The sequence below is a fragment of the Argentina anserina genome, chromosome 3, assembly GCF_933775445.1.
Source record: "Argentina anserina chromosome 3, drPotAnse1.1, whole genome shotgun sequence".
In the NCBI taxonomy this organism is placed as follows: Eukaryota; Viridiplantae; Streptophyta; class Magnoliopsida; order Rosales; family Rosaceae; genus Argentina; species Argentina anserina.
In genome coordinates, this window is record NC_065874.1 from 23416394 (window position 1) to 23434836 (window position 18443).

Consider the following 18443-nt stretch of genomic DNA (forward strand, 5'->3'; position numbering starts at 1 on the left):
TACTAGGGAACGCTTGAAAAAACTCTAGAATTTCTATTCATGTACCTGCAAAATTTCCCTACTCAAGGGCACCCTCCGGAACAGCTACCGACTCTTGCTCACTTTCATTTGGATTAGGCTTATGAGTAGACATCGATCGATCCTGATCTTTGTACGCTTCAAGCGTTCTAGTTTAGGATCATTCTTCTTTACAGGGAGTCCCCAACCTTAGCCTTCTTCGCCGGAAAAACCAAAATCACCTCATTTTAATCGCCCAAAATTTGTCAAGACTTTAAGAGTTCCGGTTTTTCTTTCTTCATATTCTTAATCATCTTAATATGCTGGATTGCAGGGCGGGAAGGATAGAATAACGAAAATAATTTCTTTGGTTGTAAATCTTTGTCATAGCCAATGACTGGTCTGTAATTTTCTGCTTTCTACTACTACTAGTTGAAGACTTGAAGTGGAAATCGAAGTGACAGTTGACCATTAGGCCTTCCATTTCCACACTTTGAACCTTATCCATTGCAGACCAAGACACCAAAGATGAGCTTGAACCTGTCCTCCTGTCAATTCCAATCCAATTGCTGATTCCCACTTCATCCTATTTCCTTATTGTCAATGAAATTATCATCAAACATAATTATTGTGAACGAAATTCTTATCTCTACGTCCCGCGCTCCTTTCATAGAGCTTTTTTCTTCGCACCAAAGAATTAAAGAATGATTGCCCTCAAACGTAAGATCGACCCTAGATTCTGCTTTCAAATTCGAACACAAAATGTACAAATATCACTCAAATTCACGAGTTTTTTTTTTTTCTGACAAAGAGAAAGTCTTAATCAGGACACTAAATAGTAACAGGAGTTTACAGAGTATTTGAGACGGGGGAAAATTAACAATGGAAATTATTTCCAAACTCATCTGCTGGGCCTACCCATGTTGGATCCAGGCCCACCTTTTCCCATCCCAACCCCGCCAACACCCATCTGATGAAACCCACCGCCGTACACGTGTCCCTGCTGCGGCTGCTGCCAGTAGACTCCTCCTCCGCCGCCGCCACTCCCACCTCCCTCAAACCCCACAACCCCGCCGTTGCCGCTACTCGCGTCCTTATCACGCGCGGCCATGCTGGTCTTCTCCCCCTCGATCTCCCTAAACCGCTGCAAGTAGACCTTGAGCGGCTCCACGTACTCCTCGAAGCCCAGCGTGGTCATGGCCCAGAGCAGATCGTCGCCGTTGATCGTCTTCCGCTTCTCGCGCTGGCACTTGTCGGAGGCCTCGCCGGTGATGAAGCTGATGAACTCGGAGACGCACTCCTGCACCGTCTCCTTGGCGTCCTTGGAGATCTTGGCGTTCGCCGGCAGCGCCTTCTTCATGATCCTGCTGACGTTGGCTATCGGCAGCAGCCGGTCCTGCTCCCTCGGCGACAGCTCGCTCTTCGGGCTGTTGTGCCCGCCGCCCGAGTCGTTGTCGGAATCTCCCATCTTTCCACGCTAATAATTATTATTTCTAACCAAAATAATCTCACGATAAATCGATTAGAATGAGCTTACTGCTGAGATTACGAAGAATTAGGGAGAAGAAGAAGCTTCAGAGGGAGAGAGAGAGAGAGAGAGTGGTTTTGAGAAAGGAGGATGACGAGTGGTTTTGGTCCAGTTGGAGCGAGGAGAAGTTAATAAAAGGGCTAAAGGATGGTGACGTGGACGAATGGGAACCGTTTGTAGTCGATAAGTGTAAGGTGGGAGGTGAGGAAATTAGCGCTATGTGATTGGATGAGGTGTGCTGATTTGGCATGCTTTTGTGGTTTCCCGCACGTGTTGTGTCTGACCTGGATTTCTTTTTCTTTTCTCTTTTTTGAAAGGGACCTCGATTTCTTTTGAAAAGGGCAAAGATATTTTTTTAACTTTTTGGTGCGGGAGGATGAGATATTTAACCTTTTTTTTTGTAGGGCCTTTGACATAAACTCCGGGACGGAAAAATAAAAATTGTAATTACAATTTACAAAGTGATAACTAATTACAATTACCGGTAACTAATTGCTAACTACTTATCTAAATCCGAAAATGAGAAACTAACATAAGCACTGAATTATGAGTAGAATCAGTGGCGAAGCCAGATTTCAAAAATGACTAAGGCATAAAGTAATGCCTACAAAATTTGTACATTAAAACTTCTAAAACCTAAAATGGTTGCATTTTAAACTAGTTGTTGAAGGAAAAACACTATTAATGTGAATTCGTTAAATCAAATAAAGGAATGAGTTAATAAAGTTTATGGTTAACGGATGTAACGAATTAATTACCATTATATAACCTTAATTACCATTGTAATTACAGTTTACTTTTATTGTAATCATGACTCTTATATAAAGGGGATTATCAATGAGATGAGTAGACTATTCAATTTCCGTATAAAACGTTATCAGCACGTTGCTTCAGTTTGAGTTTCTTCGGGCAAAGAAAAATAGAGAGAACCCAGCAGTTTGGGACACCCACCTATATTATTGGGCACCCTGAAATCTAATCTGGTCACCTTTCCCCATCCCCAATCTGCCTTGATCGGACCCTCTTCAAATAGAAGCCATCAGATCTGTAACATAATATCGAGATCCACCGCAGATTTACGGTTGCAGAAGCAATATTCAATGGGCACCTAGAAACTTACTTTGGGCACCCGGCTTGTTCTCCAATCTGCAGATCTCGTCGACGACCTTCCTTTATCCCACCGGACGCACGAGAGCAAATTGACGATGACGACACCTGCTTAAGGGACTTCGACTAGCATCCTCCTAGCGCCGCCTAGCAACGACGTCGGGGACTTGAACCTTGATAGATCGGAAATCCATCTCATCGTTGTCGTTCACCCAAAAGCTGTAATCTCTGGGCACAACGCCACCGAGCAGCCTTGACGATAGTCAAACCTGATCTTCCGGTAGATCCCAAATCGGAGCTCGTGATCGCCGACGCAGATCGGGCCGCATAATTTCGATCTCTGATGACGTCACCACCTTACAAACCCGCCGCCGACGCGATTTTCTAATGGGCGAACTCCCTTCCACTGCTGCTAGCTTGTAGACTCGGACACCATATGGTCCAACGCAGAAACTCTTGGACGGACCGTCGCTTATTCCGGCCGCACGTGGTTGCCTAGACGACACCACCGCAGGATGTGGCTCGACTCGGATTTGTCGATCCCAACCACCCATGTGCCCGACCCGGATCCGGCCCAGATCCAACCCATGACAAAAGGGATATTATTCAAGGTTAAAAGAAATTTACCCTTTTTGATAAAAATCTAAAGGTAATTCTAAAAAAAACCTGATAGTAATTTTAATGAACTATTTACTATTTTATTTTACAATATAAAATTTACATTTATAGTAAATTAAATTAAATTAAAAGTGACTAATCATATATATGTCGTTGTTTTTGTATGTGATTTATCAATAACAACATGATGAGCAACATGAAATCATGAGATTAAGAATCGCATAAATATGCAGTTTATTTGGCAAACTGACAAGTAAGATCTAAATTAGTATTGCCGGTTTTATTGAATTTCATTCATATAAATGAAATTATATATGTTACGTGAGTAAAGTAGCCTCTGAATATCGTGACATGTTATATGCTATGAAGATTTAAATATATTTTTAAATTTGATTGCTTAGCATGTAATTGAATCGTAATGTTATGATTTACGTTTTACGCATTATATTTATACATGGTTTGTGGCACGAGTACAATAATTGCCTTAGCCTTGTGTATTATGTAACCATGTTACATGCTATGCTTATTATTTAATTACTTAGGATGTCATTAAATCGTGATGGTATGATTTAAATTTTTGAGTATTATATATTTATACATGGTCATTGGCATGTATTATGAATAAGATATTTGCCTAAGTTTTGTAAATTACTTAACTATGTTAAATGATATGCTTTATTTGATGCATATGCAATGTTTATATAATTTTTATAATTATGTTATTTAGCATATATATGAGCATTGCCATGATAACGAAATTTCATGATAATTTAATTGTTTAAAAACAAAGAGAGGACAAACATATTCTTGTGATAAAGTATTTTCATGAAGCATCGAAAAATATGACCATTTTAATTCTTGGTCTTGCAATCCGATTTGTATTTCTTAAAAATTCATTAAATTGTATATATTTACTGTGATAAAGCAACTTCATAAAGCTCTAAAGTTGTCATAATGTATTTTGGTATGTTTAATTTTCGTGTAAGTCTATTTAGAATTTTAGACTGCGAAACTAATAAGTCTCGTACTTTATCTACAGTTGGTTAAACCAACACAACATATATTGGACTCTAAAGAATTTGGGTACCAACCTTTCCTACAAGTCAACCAAGGCTCAACCATGATCGAATTATGCAAACATGTTTTTCTGCACGTAACTAGAAAGCATATTTAAAATTTTGAATGACAAAGAAATGTCTCTCAAGACAAAGAAATGTTTTTCCGGAAAAAAAAAATTTCTCAGAACGAACTATGGATAATAATGAAGAAATAACTCTAACGCAATGGGCAAATATTATGAACATGTATGTTCCTATAAATCGATCAATGGTATTTGATAACAATGTACTATTTGAAAAATGCATAGGAGATATGACATGAGCAATGAAATACCCTCTTACAAAACGAGTATAGAATAATGAGAGTGCGGTAATTTGAAAAAATATATTCAATATCAAACTATGAGGAGGAAGCTCCTCAATTTTAAGAGCGATACAAATTTGTGTCAATTCAAAATGTTTCAGATTTCGATTACAGTCTGCCACTAATTTTCCATGATATAATTGTAATGGCTATTATATATGCCTAAAATTTCATTACACTTCGGTATTGGAGTACATTTGGATTGGACAAGACCTTGATGCAATCGTTGACATACAACCAAGGTTATGATTTTTCTCAATGAATTGAGAAAATCAAATATTAATATACATGGTTTGATTTTTAATATTTTGACTTTACGAAGTACTGCATAAAGTAAAAAGCAATTTCACAAAATATTAGTATGACATGAATACCTGAATGGAAAAAAAATGCATCATGTGATTCCCAAAAGCAGTAGTACTGTTGAATAATAGTACTATATACGTGGTTAAACCTAATAATATTAATAAGGATCACTAATTTCTAATCTTTTGGGATTCACAAAGTACATACATTATGGGATGGGCATATCGTTTTACGATTCTATCAAATTACTCTAAAGAAATTGAATTTATATTCAATTTATATGTCTCAACTATGTCCATTGACACTTTATGTAATAAGAGCCAACAAGAGACAATCAAACCGTTATACATTTTTAAATGTTTTTATATCAATGACTTTTTCATGTGAAATGAATAAGTGAGATTACAGTTGACTTCTTTTTGGATGTAACCGAGTATTAGAGAAGTTCATAAGTCCATTTAGCAAATATAAGAAATTGTTTAATGAATCCACCAACGTCAAAAGAAATTGACCTTTGAGATTTTGATATATTTGGGCTCTGATACGATTTACTAGGATACCCAAGTTGTGATATGCGTGTCTATATATTATAGGAGTTACACCAGGACACTCATATTTTGGATTAAAAAAAACAAGAACAAAAGAAACAAAGAACTGTGAAAATCCTTAAAATATAATTTTATGAAGGAATTGAAGATGTGATTTCATTCTCATATTTCGTCGCTCCCCTAAGACGGAACCGTGATATGTTTAATGCACAAGTATATGCACTAACACCATATTATGCTTCTTATATCCATTGTGATTAGGTATGTAAAGATAATCATTCAAATTTTATCGATCTCTTAAAGAAATTTTGATTGAGATCATCTTATGCAAAAGACATGTATTCTCATAATTTTCAAGGATTGAATCCAATGAAAATTATGTGGATTAATTCAACCAATTTGCGGACACTTTAAATAATTTACGGTGTTGGTTGATGTGTCGACACGTTGGTCACGTGTCATCACACCATTCACTACTAAAACTACAGTTACTTATGCTCATTACAAACCCACTTGGTCTCACGGAAAATGACTAAAATACTAGTCTTGATATTAGTAAATGGTAATGCGCACCAATCTTTCTGTTTAGGGTAATGTAATTTTTGCATACACAACTTTTTACTCACTAGTTCTTGGCTATCACCTTAATCATTGTCAAAGGAATTACAATCCATAACATCGAAGGATCGAAATACTTGAGTTTGCCAGGATTGACACGGATCTACAATCCTTGAGCTCCATTAGATTAACCTACGTGCCAAATTGTGACGCCACATCGCATAATGGTGAAGCCAATTAATGTGAATAAATGTTTTTATTGGAGACGAGCATTCAGGTAGTTTGTTATATTGCAACTTTGACAAGCGACCTCTTTTTCCGCTAGATATGTGTTTTCCGCTAGATAGGAGACGCAAAACTTTTTTCCCCTCAAGCGCATTCGGCGCGTTCTTCTCTTTTTTTAGTAATAACCGATGTTTTAAACATTTAATTTGATAGACATTTAACAAATGAAACAATATTTTACTCATAGTAAAATCATTTATTACATAAAAAAAAGGAAAATATGATGATTCTTCAATAAGAAAGTTATAATTAGCAAACACTCAATTATACTAAGAGTCCAAGAACACCATCAGAAGAAAAGAAGAGAAACAAAATAAAAAACATGAGAAAACAAAGCAAAGGGGAATTGAACTTGCAACCTATTGGTAGTGAGAAATACACCCAACCTGCTGGGAATCAAGGCTTTTTATGCTCTGAGTTAACACAGTAAAATGTTTATATTTGTTTCACTGGGGCACGTGACTCACAAATTCCCTTCGTGGCTCTGGTCTTGAGTAGAATAATAATTTACTACAAATTACTTATCCAAAATTTGAAGATGAAAAACTGACATACACTGGAGTTAACTAGTGCTAAATTAAGTAATTGATCGAGTTAACTTAATAGTTAATTCTAAATCGAGTTATGTATCCATTAAATATCTTGAAGAAATTTTATGGTCACAAGTTGAATAACAATTGGCAGCCCTTCTTTGAATACTGAACCAAATATCTTATCTATCAAAATAGCTGATTGTATTTGGATTTTCCATATGGATACACTAAATCACACTTTACCTTTTCTTGATTGCGAATTACCATTCGCCACCTCTAAGTGCATGAAGTCTTTAGTGATGGTCCTCAAGTCTTCCATGTTCAACCATTCCATCATGTTACTAATGAAATTTCGGATCGATTATCCTAGTTCATGGTACCTAATCTTCTTTAGAGGGACACACTTTTCCTACTAAGAAACATTAATTCTAACTTTGTATGACTTCTCTTTGTACGTTATCAATAAACTAACGATGTTAATATTTGTAGTTTTATGAGCATAGGCAAAGCACTCTTAAATGCTACAGATGAAGTAAGCTCCTTCTTTCTAGATTCTAGTGGGGTTATTGGTCAGACATAGTGACTCACTGCTTAGGCAACTAAACAAAGTGCCAAAATATTCACTAAAATAATCATAGGTACTAAATCTTGAGTTTAAGACCCTTTAGCGTTGAAATATTTTTTATGTTTTAGATTGATTTTAAAACGAAATAAATAAAGATTAAACTATAACACCACAAGTTCAGTGTAATAGATAATATATGAAATATATACAAGAGATTAACATGATAGTTACTCTTCGTGTGAACATTTCTTTATTGATGATGCCTCAATTTCAAAATTCTCAAATTCAAATTACTTTGCTAATTTGCTTTCAAAAGATTATTTATTTTGAAGTTCAAATTTTCTCCAGAGAATGTGTATCAGTGTTTCACTAATATTAGACAATTCTTTGTCATCACTCATTCCCTCTTATGTCAGATCTACATCATGGTTGAAGTTTGATGAACTCTCTGAGTTAGTTTCTGCTTATGTTTGTTCAATTATGTTGATTTCGGTCTATTTGGGTTCTTGTACATGGTTGTATTTCTTTTCTTGGTTGAATAAAAATCCTTCCATTACCAAAAGAAAAAAAAATTCATCCAGTCATTTGTTAATCTCCAATGGATGTTGTTGATACTAGTAACAGTTGGTGGGTGACTTGTGAGTGCTCCACTTCACAAGTGGAACAAATTGTCTTTCACTAGAGAATCACTACAATAGGGTCTCTTTTTTCTTCGTTTCTTTCTTTCCAGACTAGTGATCAAACACACTTTGATCGGTAAGAGATTTAGATTGGAAAGGCAGATAGAGCTGGGTCTGGGGACCAATAAAGTGAAGTACAATCCACTGGAGTATAATGAAATATCATGTTTTTGTTTGATAGATCAGTATAAAAAGTAGACATTTGATGACAAAAGTATTCAGAATTCAAAGAAAGCCATACTTTTCTACCTCAAAAAATAGGAGTGGCCAATTCAAATTTGCAGATAAAAGATAACAAGACACATCCTTTAGCAACTGGCTTTGCGTTATATCTTTTGATTGACATCTGCATTATGCTTGATAGTGCAGATCCACCTACCCCTTCCTGTCTTCTTCCAACAAGGAAATCGAACAAATTCCCCTATGTTATTCTTCTGCAATGTTCCATCGCCCCAGACCACTTAGGATCTTTCAAAACTTCTGAAAACTGGTTAGAAACATACACATTTGGTGCACAAGTCTTTGGCCATCTATGGGTGGTCACATAATTGGCATAAAGAATTCATGAACAGTATGAACATATCTCCTGACTGGTTAATCATGGTTTAATAGGTGAAGAAAAACACAACAGGTTTATACTCAAACAAGGTCTACAATTAGAACCGATTTAAGTTTTGATATAGTGCAGATGGCAAGAACCTTAAATGTCCAATGAGCTAGATTGAAGTTGGGAAAAACAAACACGATTGCAATTGGGCAAGTCATCTGAAATAGGCTGGGTTAAATTATGCAGTAAAATCCCTACAATTTATGTATGATCCATACATAGCAAGAAGCATTCCTGCAGAGTACAACTTTGAGCGTACATCCAGCAAATGAAGCACAAAATTAAATTACAGCCAGCATACTGATAAACTAGATATTACATGCAGGAACAAGGCAAGTCCAAAGCACAGGTAAGATGGAAAAAGATAATAGGTGAACTATTTCAGTTCCATGAAGTCATGTACCATCTCTCTTGCTCAGGCTTCCACTTCCCCAGCAGATTGTGTTCCATCCTTCTCTACATCTTCTCCATCTTCCTCATCCGCCTCATCAGCTAGCTTGGTAAGCTCTTCTTGGATCATCACTTTTATAGAGGACTTTCTCACACTCAGATCAGTATCGAACTGCCGAGCTGAAAGAGGACAGAAGTTGGAATGCACCCAATAGAAAGTTCAAGAATATTTATTGATTTGCCAAACAAGAGGAAACTTTTACAGGAAACATGTCACATTAGTTAATCCTATTTCTTTGTAGTACACTAGTACCCATATCCTAGAATAAGCAGGCTGCAAGTCATTAATTATATATCACACATTAAATGTTCTCTGACCGAGGTACCCTATTATGCATGTAATATTAACAAATAGAGACCATCTTAAAAGTTTAAGTCCAAAGTCTTGGCATATGGAGCAGATAAAACTAATTAAATTTATAATAAATCAATAAAACTGAAGACAACAAATTCTCACCAAGATTCTTCAGAATGTCGGTGAAAGTAGCCTGCAAATAAAGAAAGAACACTTATTAGTGAATTAAAAACCAACATTATTTACTATGCAGTATAAAGGTTCATATATTTCACATTAGAATTGTAGAATATCTGAGAATAAGATGCATTCAACAATTGCATGCAAAGCACCATCTGCCTCTCCCATATGAAGATGACAAATTTCCTTCTCATCTGTCCTCAACTAGTGACAACTATCTAAACAGTGGCAAACCATGATGCACGACTGTGTTCACTTTCATGCTATGACAAAGCAAGGCTTGTGTGTGATATGGTTCCAAAGGGCATTCAATAAGATTTCATCCTAGACAAACATCCATTTGGTGACTAATTATAGGGGAGCTGAAAGTCAGTTCTGTAGGCTGTGCACGTCAAGTTACGAGAATCCAAGTGACAAAAGGATATGATGACGAACAAAGCTGATAAACAGCAGAGATTCACAGTGCCATGCCTTTGGAAGCATTTTAGGAAAAAAGCTAGGGCAAAGACCAGATTTGGTACTACAAAGAAAAACAAAATGTATAGGGTCCCAGGCCAGGGCCAAGGCCACACACTGTACATGACAACCTTTTCAATTGCCACAAGTCAAGACATATTAATGATCTATATAATAAAATGTTAATTTTGGTGAGTTTGCAGCATGCATTATTCATTAACTATGCCATTATAACCATGACAGAGAATATTTATGATTGTCACTTTACCGTATTGAAGTCAACTACTTTTAGAATCTCACATATTGCATCTCTCAGCTCATCATCACTTGGCCTCGACTTCTCCTCCTTGGTCGTGTCCTTCCCTTTAGCAGCTTTTTTCACTTCAAACAACCAAAAAGCAGTTAGTGCTGATGACCACGCACCAAATCTTTTTTCATGTAAAAAAAATCACAAGAACCAGGCTCCAACTGACAATTTCAAATCTTACAAAATCTTGACAGGACAAAGCTAAGTCCATATTACAACCCAAAAAAGAAAATTTTGTCAAGATTTAATCACTACTTAAACTGACGATGGTGATTATATATCGATAAAAACATAAATATATCTCACTCCTTCATACCAGTTTTTTCTTTCGAAGCAGATTTTGTCAGAGCTGAGGCTTTTGACACTCTCTCAGTTCTCTTTTTCCTTGAGGATGGCTTTGGACTCATATCACTGTCATCATCAACCGGAGTGGATTTTGGTGTCGACTTCTTTGGTTTGTTAGCTGGTGGAGTGGATTTAGGAGTAGATTTAGCAGAAACTGTTGCTTTTCTAGTTTTAGCTTTTCCAGAAGATTCCTTCTTTCTAGATGATGCCTTTGAATGTGGCTTCTTTTTGTCCACTTCTTCTTCAGAATCATCTGAAAGATCATGTTTTTCCTCACTATCTGAATGCTCAGGAATCTCGTCCTCGGACTTTTCTTGAGCAACATCTTCCATTTCCTCTACCTTTTCCTCGTCATCTTCCTTCTCCTCTTCCTCTGACTCATCATCTGTATCTGGTGTACTCGTGTCCTCCACTTTCGAAACATCATCTTTCTTTCTGCGACTCTGATAAAACCAGGAAAAATAATTTTAAAAGAAAGTTATTAAACAATAATACGTGGTTCAATTCCCGCTTTCTACACATGAATATATTGTCTAATTCAACTCACTCATAATTTTCCATTACCCCTCTAAACTAGCAGTTTACTCGGTACAAAAAGCTGCCCCTAATGGTTATGCACAAAAATGTCAATATTAACACATTTACTATTTAGAGACAATAAGAAACCATGGCCCGAACACCAAGGTAATGCACAAACTGTCAATACCAAATAAGAAAATGGCATATATTTGGAAAGAAAATAAGGAAACAACCACACACAAAGAAAGTTAACTAAGAAATGTTCATCATTGACAAAGTTGCACCCAAAGATTGTTCTCTAGGTGAAAGCAGGAGAGCATATCCAAAAAAAAAAAAAAAAAAGGTTTTGCTTACTGTTATGAAATCACACTAAAAAAGGTGTATAGCGATTAGGAACTTACAGCAACATCAAGTCACAATTTTACAGAAGTGTGGGGTATGTGCTGTTTCTTGGCACTCTTTCTTAGTTATGCTACCCCAAAAAGAGGTAGGGATACAGGGCTTGACTTGAAACACAAGCAACTGCATCACTTCACTGTCGAGCGTGAAATTTTTCAATAATACTTTTCCTCTGTTGTATTTCCCATCCCATTTGGACCCAATGGGCCTATGTTTATGACAAGTTTAATAAAGAAAAGTACCCTATTTCCAGTTTATAAAGCTCCCTTTTTTAATGAACTTTTGACTTCCGAAGTCACAATTTTACATTGGGTACAAGAACAGATGAGATTAGGGAGGAAAAAAGGTTAACTACCTTTCCTGACCTCTTTGAACTAGAGCCCCCAGATGTCGATGAACGGCCTTTAGCTGACCTCTTGCGCTTTTGACCCTTACTTGACTGTAGTCAAACAGAAAAACATAACTATGAAAATACCATTGAGGCAAAAAAAAATTGTTAAGGGGCAAAATACTGCAACTTATGTAAAAAAACCTGCTCTTTTTCTCCAAGTACCACAGTAGTGGTCGCGTGAGGTGCAACCAAAAAGTCTATCAGCTTTGCAACTATATCCTCCTGCATTTGCATTCAGGCCCATTAAAGCAATTCGATATCCAACTTTGATGATATGAAAATCATTTTTGTAAATCAATTCTGACTTTCTCCTTGTACTTAATGATGAGAACCAAAACCATAAGATAAGAAATAGGTGAATGTTCTCATATGTGGGTGATTAAAAGGAGTGACAAAAACAAAGTAGGCAATTAGATCTAATTGTACGTTTTGCACAATCATTAGTTACTTGATAGTCGAGATACATCAAAACCAATTAAGTTGCTTTGTAGTGAACTAGTTATAGATCACAGGTTTAGATGATCAAAAGAAAGGCACACACACTAAAAAGAAGGGCAAGTAAAAGTCAAAAGTGGACAAACCTTCTTAGAAGTAGCTCTGGAGGTTGGTATGTCAAACAAATCACAAAAATCCAGTAACTTTTCTTTATTACACTTGTCCATTTTTTCTTTTACTTTACTCTTTTGTTTGTCCTGCAACCATGAAAAATAACCCCACTAATGAGTCAAAGCAAGTAGTTTTGTTCAACCAACAAAACCATTCCAAACAATGATGAAGCAGCATTCAAAGATAAATTAAATGCAAGCAAAGAGGTTTATTTCAATCAAATATACAGTAGCTTACCTCATTTCCATGCCACACAAAACCAGAAAACTTGGATATGTTACCCTTGACCTCAGTTGCCTGTGAAAATAATATATAAAAAAGAAAAAGTTACATGAACAGCAATCATTAGTACTCGAACCATTGGAGGTATACTACTTGCACTGTCCCAAAAGCTTCCTAATAGCATAGTTGTCTATTTAAACAGTGTGTAAGCTAGTCTAAACACATCCTTATCACGAAGAGAAGAATTAAGTGACAGAAACACAAATAAATAATATATGAATTACCTTTCCTCTCCTTCCCCCAAAAAGAATCGTATGAAGTAGTTTGAGGGTATCATCCACTTTCTTCCTTGATAACTTGGAGGCCACTGGAAAATTTTAGATAGGACAAACATGAAAAATGTCATGATGAAATTTCTCATCTTAGGGCCTTTAGATACAATTGCAAGCACATGTTTTTGTTAATCAAGCATGGTAAAACTAGCCTCATACATGGTTCCAAAATTATAATTTATGAATCCCTTTAAAGGGTTCGAGGCAGAGTCCTATGCAAACTGGATAAACAAGAGAATGCACAAATAGGAGAACAAATGAATCAAAATAAGAAGACTAAAAGTCATAACATTATCAACACACAAATCTACATGAAAGAAACAGAAGTAGGTGGACTGTACAATATCCAACATTCTACTCTAGCTCTAAACTTTCATATTTTGACATGAACCCTCTTATGTTAGCCGAATGATTGAAGTAAACCCTTTTGGTTTTACGAAACAAGAACACATGAATACCTAATGAGTAAGAAAAGTAATAACAGGAAATCATATAATTCATATTTCAAACCAGATAGAGGAAAAAGCGAAAGAATCTCAAAAAGCTTTGACATTTCCAATTGCCATCATATGATTAGATGACTCGAGGAGAAAAAAAAAACACCAAGAACCTAAATCATTCATCAGAATTGAAACAGATGAGGGTGGACAGTACAATATTCAATATTCCACAATTGCTCCACATTTCACAATTCAAACAAGATTGGAACAACCCCCGATTCTGAAAAAATTGTTTGAACCAATTTTTCTGCTTTCATGAAAATAAGAAAAGAATGAATGAATGAATGACATAATTAGCATGATGATTAACACCAATAACAGATCATATAGTGCGTATTTCAGTTTCATTACACTGGAGTTCAAAAACATCAGGATACAATAAACAAAATAAAAGAGCAGGAATAATACCATTAGGTATGTCTTTTAGTGCTGTACCACTTCCCTGCAACATATAAAGCAAGACTTTAAACAAAACAATCCTCAAAAATAGATAATTTAAACCCTATAAAATCAAACAGAAATAGAATACCTTCTCTATTTGGAAGTCCCTGGTATTATCTTTCTCGATAGATGCCACAAGCCGTTCAACTGACTTCCGCTCACGTACAGGACGATCAATAGTAGGAGTCCTTGGCTCCGGCTCCTTTTTTAACACTTTTCTCTTCTTCTCATTAGTTTTCTCTCCACTCTTTTGTTGTCCACGCTTTTTGGATCCTTTTTCCCCCTTGGCCTCTTTCTCTCTCTTTTCTTTCTTCTCCTCATCCTTCTTCTTTTCCTTCTCTTCTTCCATCTCCTCGTCCTTCTCTTCTTCCTTATATTCTTCCATCTCTTCTCCCTTCTCTTCTTCCTTATATTCTTCCATCTCTTCTCCCTTCTCTTCTTCTTTCTCTCCCTCCATCTCTTCTTTCTTATCTTCATCCTTCTGTTCTGCCTTCTCTTCTTCCTTATCTTCTACTTCATTAGTCTCATCAAATTTCTGTTCTTCCACTTCAGTTTCCTTCTTTTGTTCAGAGTCTTCCTTGGTCTTCCCTTTTTCATTTGCATCCGAATCTTCTTCCATTTCCTCAACTTTGGGTTCCTCTATTTCTTCTTCCACCTTTTCACCATTGCTTTCATTTGCCTGTCTGTCTTCATCCATTTTTCCGACTTTCACCTTTTGTTCAGAGTCTTCCTTGGTCTTCCCCTTCTTATCATCACCTCCAGTTTTGTCTTCAACTTCCTCAACTTTGGGTTCCTCTATTTCTTCTTTATCTTTTTCATCTTTGCTTCCATTGACTATATCTTCATCCATTTTATCACCTCCAGCTTTCTCATCACTTTTCTTATCTTCCTCCACATCTTTGACACCCACAGTCACCTCACATTTCTTCTCACTCATAGCTTCACAGGTTTCCTTTGGCTGGTTAGTACCATTTGCCACTGCTGAGGTGCCATTAGCCACCGTCTCTTCTTCACCCATGACAAAAACAGATCTTAATCAATCTCAAAGAGATCTCTTTTTCCCCAAAGCTGCAGAAAAGTATCTCCTGAAACACATGTCAGAATATATTCAGAAACTGCACAACTGAGCATGAAATTACCTCGGAAGACTAACGACACAAAACAATGTCGGCAATAACTACTATTTTCATAGTATCGGAGATTTACAAAAATAACAACCAAAGGGCACAAGCTCTGAACTCCAGTAAGCTGCATTTCAGTCACAAATATAATTCCACTAAATAATTACCGAATTTCAGCGAGGAAAAAATATAGATATGCAAGTACAACATACAACAATATACCCAACATAACTGAAATCCCAAACTAAATCTGAACAAAGTCTCCAACTTTCACATTCTGCATAAACACCAACAAATAAATTTCAAATCTATACCTTCCCTACTGCCTGCTTCCACTTATTTACCCTTTTACATTTTCAGTCAGTAACTTAATTTTTACCAACAAAAATTTCCCGAACTTGAAACCTAACAAATTCACTGACTGCCTCTGCATCCAGATTCAAGAAAGCTCAAAACTTTACACAGAAATCACTACAAAACAACCCCAAATTCCCAAAACTCAAGAGCTTTCCGAAACCCTAAGCTCTCAGCACAACAATTTCCCCGAACTAGAAACCCCCACCAAAATCAAAAATTGGAGCTTGGAAGGAAAAAAAATAGAGTAATAATTGGGAAGGAGAAATTGGGGAAGAAGCTTACAGAGATTGATTGGGGAACAATTGAAAGCTTGATTTGGAGCTTCTCTCTCGCTCTCTCTCTCTCTCTCTCTCTCTCTCTGAGAGAAAAAAAGTCTTCGAGTCCCACACACACTCTCACCGCCTCTCTTTGTTTTTTCTTTTTTTGGTTTGGTTTGGTTTGGTTTGGTTTACAATAAGTAATAACAGAGAGGTGAAGAGGCAGCCTTCGGATTTCAAATGCGGATTTTAAATGCCAGTTATAAGGCCACGTCGGTTTTCGTGTCAGACGTGAGAGCGAAGTTTGAGATCGGGCAATCCAATGGACGGCTGGGATTGGCTTTGGGTTGGTGGCCTCCGGAAATCCATGGCTGTTGTTTGATATTCCTTTGGGAATGGAGAGAGAGAGTGTGTGTGTGTGTTCGGTCTGAGGATGGCATTTTTATTCCGCGGTTTTAACCCACCCAACAATTAATACCATTGGCCATTGGGTAATCTATTACAGTTAATAGACCCTTCTGATTGGATTTGATCATCAGCGTCCCATGGACCCTTCTCCAGTGACTCCACCAACTATTGAACTACAACAAGATGATGAATGGGGTATCTCTCTATCTCTTTCCCCCATCTATTCTCCCTTTTGGTTCTCAGTCAATTCAAACATCTGCTTAAAGTTTAGACATGTGTGTTTGATTTGGATGTTATGTGTTATTATATGGGACAGAAGGAGCTGGTTTATGTATTAAATGCATTGCAATATAATTTAGCTAAATTGAATCCTACAAGCTATAGATGACAAGATAGTTCGTTTTGCATTCTCTAATGGGTGTGATTCTGATTTTGAAATGGTAGCAAACGTGAGATTTGTTTTGTTTGCCCATCGAACGTGTTCATTCGCAATGTTTCTGAGTAATCTGTTCATTCTGCTATATTACTGTTGAATTCTATGTGCAGCACTAGTTTGATTAGATCCGGGATTAGGCATGTACTTGTGTTAGACTCAGGGTGTTCTGTATCACCCCTTTTTGTAATCTTAGGAATGGTTGTTCTGAGAGGCTGAAAAATAAAGCTCCAAGTTTTGGGAAAATTTTATTTTTAGTCTGTACCTAGTATGCATTTGTACAAATGGAGCGCAAATTGCTTCCGATATGCTGGCTTTAGTTGATTGTAATGTGCTTGCTAGTGTCATCAATGTGATAGTTTTAATAGCATTTTATGTATGTTGAATTGTGTTCATGTTGGTTAATGACTGTTCTTTGCTTCAGATACAGATGGGTTTGTGATTCCAAGCTTGGTTATTGAAGACCACGATAAAACTAATGATGATGCTCCAGTAGTAGAAGACCCAATTCCTCCATCTTTAAAGGTCAGTGAGCAATTGCTTCAGTTCATTTTTTCTAGTAAATTGAAAACAACTCATTTAAACATCATAGAGGTAAACTGGTGAGTCATTGCTCGAGAGCGGCTAGCATTTGCAGTTGACTTGAGGCATTTCCTTAAAAATGAATGGTGCTTATGTAAACCCAGAAAGTATATTTCTTAAAAATTTACCTAAAAACACATTATTCTTTATTTCTGAATACATCTTTACTTTAAAAGGTACTCATGTACTAGAACAAGCAGTTTCTCCTGAACTTCCGGAAATTGTTACATTCTAAAGTACAGTAGATACACGTACTGTTTCAAGTCAATTTCATTGAAGCTTATCTGGCACAACTCACAGAGCCTAGAAAGTACTTTCTGTATGCCAAAGAAATCTTTTTTTGTTAGCGCTATCAAAAACACTCCCAAGCATGCTCTTATTCTGAAACCACCGAACTATTTTATTGAAGTTTTCATCGTTTTACTGTAGGACAAAATAGAAGAGAATATCTACTTAGGACCACTTGGGGCTCCCCCTTCACAGTCAAAGCAGCAAGAGGTAAATCCTTCTAGCCGTAAGCAGAAGTTTAAGCAGAAACTAAAGGAAGCAGATCAGAAGATTAGCGGGACTGGTCGAGAGAATAAGTTGGACAATCTGAGAGAACTTGTGGGCAGTGGGAACGGATGCAGCAACATGGCAAAAGGTACTTCAAGGGACTGGTTAGACCCCCATTGTCATGAGTCTCAGTTTGAAAAATCGCATCCCCAGTGATTGGTGTCTCGTAATACTTTATACCGTTCAAGATATCTGAATTTAGCAGACCATTGTTTGGTTTGAGACTTAATACTGTTAAAGGTATATGAATTTTGCAGCCCTTGTTTTGTGCAATCGTTCTATCAGATCTCCATGTGCCTTGACCATATAATTTTAGTCGAAACCAGAATTGGCTGTTCGAGACCCCATTGCAACTTTATTATATATAGCTATATACTGGTGTTTTTGTTATACACTTGTACACTAGAAATTTTGCATCCCCTTTTGAGACACCACATCCCTCCGTGAGTATTGTTCTAATGGACATGTGCACGGAGGGGAGTTTGATTGGTAAAAGAAAAACTTCAACACTGCGTATTTTATAAAATCGTCGT

At 36.7% G+C, this 18443-nt stretch overlaps 3 protein-coding genes across 3 annotated transcripts; 1 reads left to right on the plus strand and 2 right to left on the minus strand.

Annotated features, from left to right (window-relative positions):
* Nucleotides 1-760: 760 nt before the first annotated feature.
* On the minus strand, nt 761-1587 carry LOC126786312 (nuclear transcription factor Y subunit B-3-like). Its single transcript, XM_050512096.1, has one exon. The coding sequence runs from the start codon at nt 1463-1465 to the stop codon at nt 899-901; it is 567 nt and encodes a 188-aa protein (XP_050368053.1). The 5' UTR covers nt 1466-1587; the 3' UTR covers nt 761-898.
* Nucleotides 1588-8908: 7321 nt separating this feature from the next.
* On the minus strand, nt 8909-16096 carry LOC126786411 (DEK domain-containing chromatin-associated protein 3). The gene is made up of 12 exons (XM_050512232.1): nt 15958-16096; nt 14286-15282; nt 14165-14198; nt 13209-13291; nt 12940-12999; nt 12678-12788; nt 12238-12318; nt 12061-12144; nt 10759-11230; nt 10404-10516; nt 9662-9692; nt 8909-9324 (listed from the first exon to the last, which is right to left on the minus strand). The coding sequence occupies exons 2-12, from the start codon at nt 15213-15215 to the stop codon at nt 9170-9172; spliced, it is 2154 nt and encodes a 717-aa protein (XP_050368189.1). The 5' UTR covers nt 15216-15282; nt 15958-16096; the 3' UTR covers nt 8909-9169.
* Nucleotides 16097-16456: 360 nt separating this feature from the next.
* LOC126788723 (uncharacterized) lies at nt 16457-18252 on the plus strand. Its single transcript, XM_050514738.1, has 3 exons — nt 16457-16535; nt 17198-17298; nt 17785-18252. Exons 1-3 carry the CDS (start codon nt 16478-16480, stop codon nt 18064-18066), a joined length of 441 nt encoding a protein of 146 aa, XP_050370695.1. The 5' UTR covers nt 16457-16477; the 3' UTR covers nt 18067-18252.
* The last annotated feature ends 191 nt before the right edge of the window (nt 18253-18443 follow it).

Excerpts from the sequence above, each read along its gene's own strand:
- LOC126786312 (XM_050512096.1), bottom strand. The coding sequence starts at position 1,465 with ATGGGAGATTCCGACAACGACTCGGGCGGCGGGCACAACAGCCCGAAG.
- LOC126786411 (XM_050512232.1), bottom strand. The coding sequence starts at position 15,215 with ATGGGTGAAGAAGAGACGGTGGCTAATGGCACCTCAGCAGTGGCAAAT. Across the intron at positions 12,319-12,677 it reads CCAGAGCTACTTCTAAGAAG|GAGGATATAGTTGCAAAGCT; the intron begins GTTTGTCCACTT and ends ATGCAAATGCAG. Across the intron at positions 9,693-10,403 it reads AAGTAGTTGACTTCAATACG|GCTACTTTCACCGACATTCT; the intron begins GTAAAGTGACAA and ends CTTTATTTGCAG.
- LOC126788723 (XM_050514738.1), top strand. The coding sequence starts at position 16,478 with ATGGACCCTTCTCCAGTGACTCCACCAACTATTGAACTACAACAAGAT. Across the intron at positions 16,536-17,197 it reads ACAACAAGATGATGAATGGG|ATACAGATGGGTTTGTGATT; the intron begins GTATCTCTCTAT and ends TCTTTGCTTCAG. Across the intron at positions 17,299-17,784 it reads CAATTCCTCCATCTTTAAAG|GACAAAATAGAAGAGAATAT; the intron begins GTCAGTGAGCAA and ends GTTTTACTGTAG.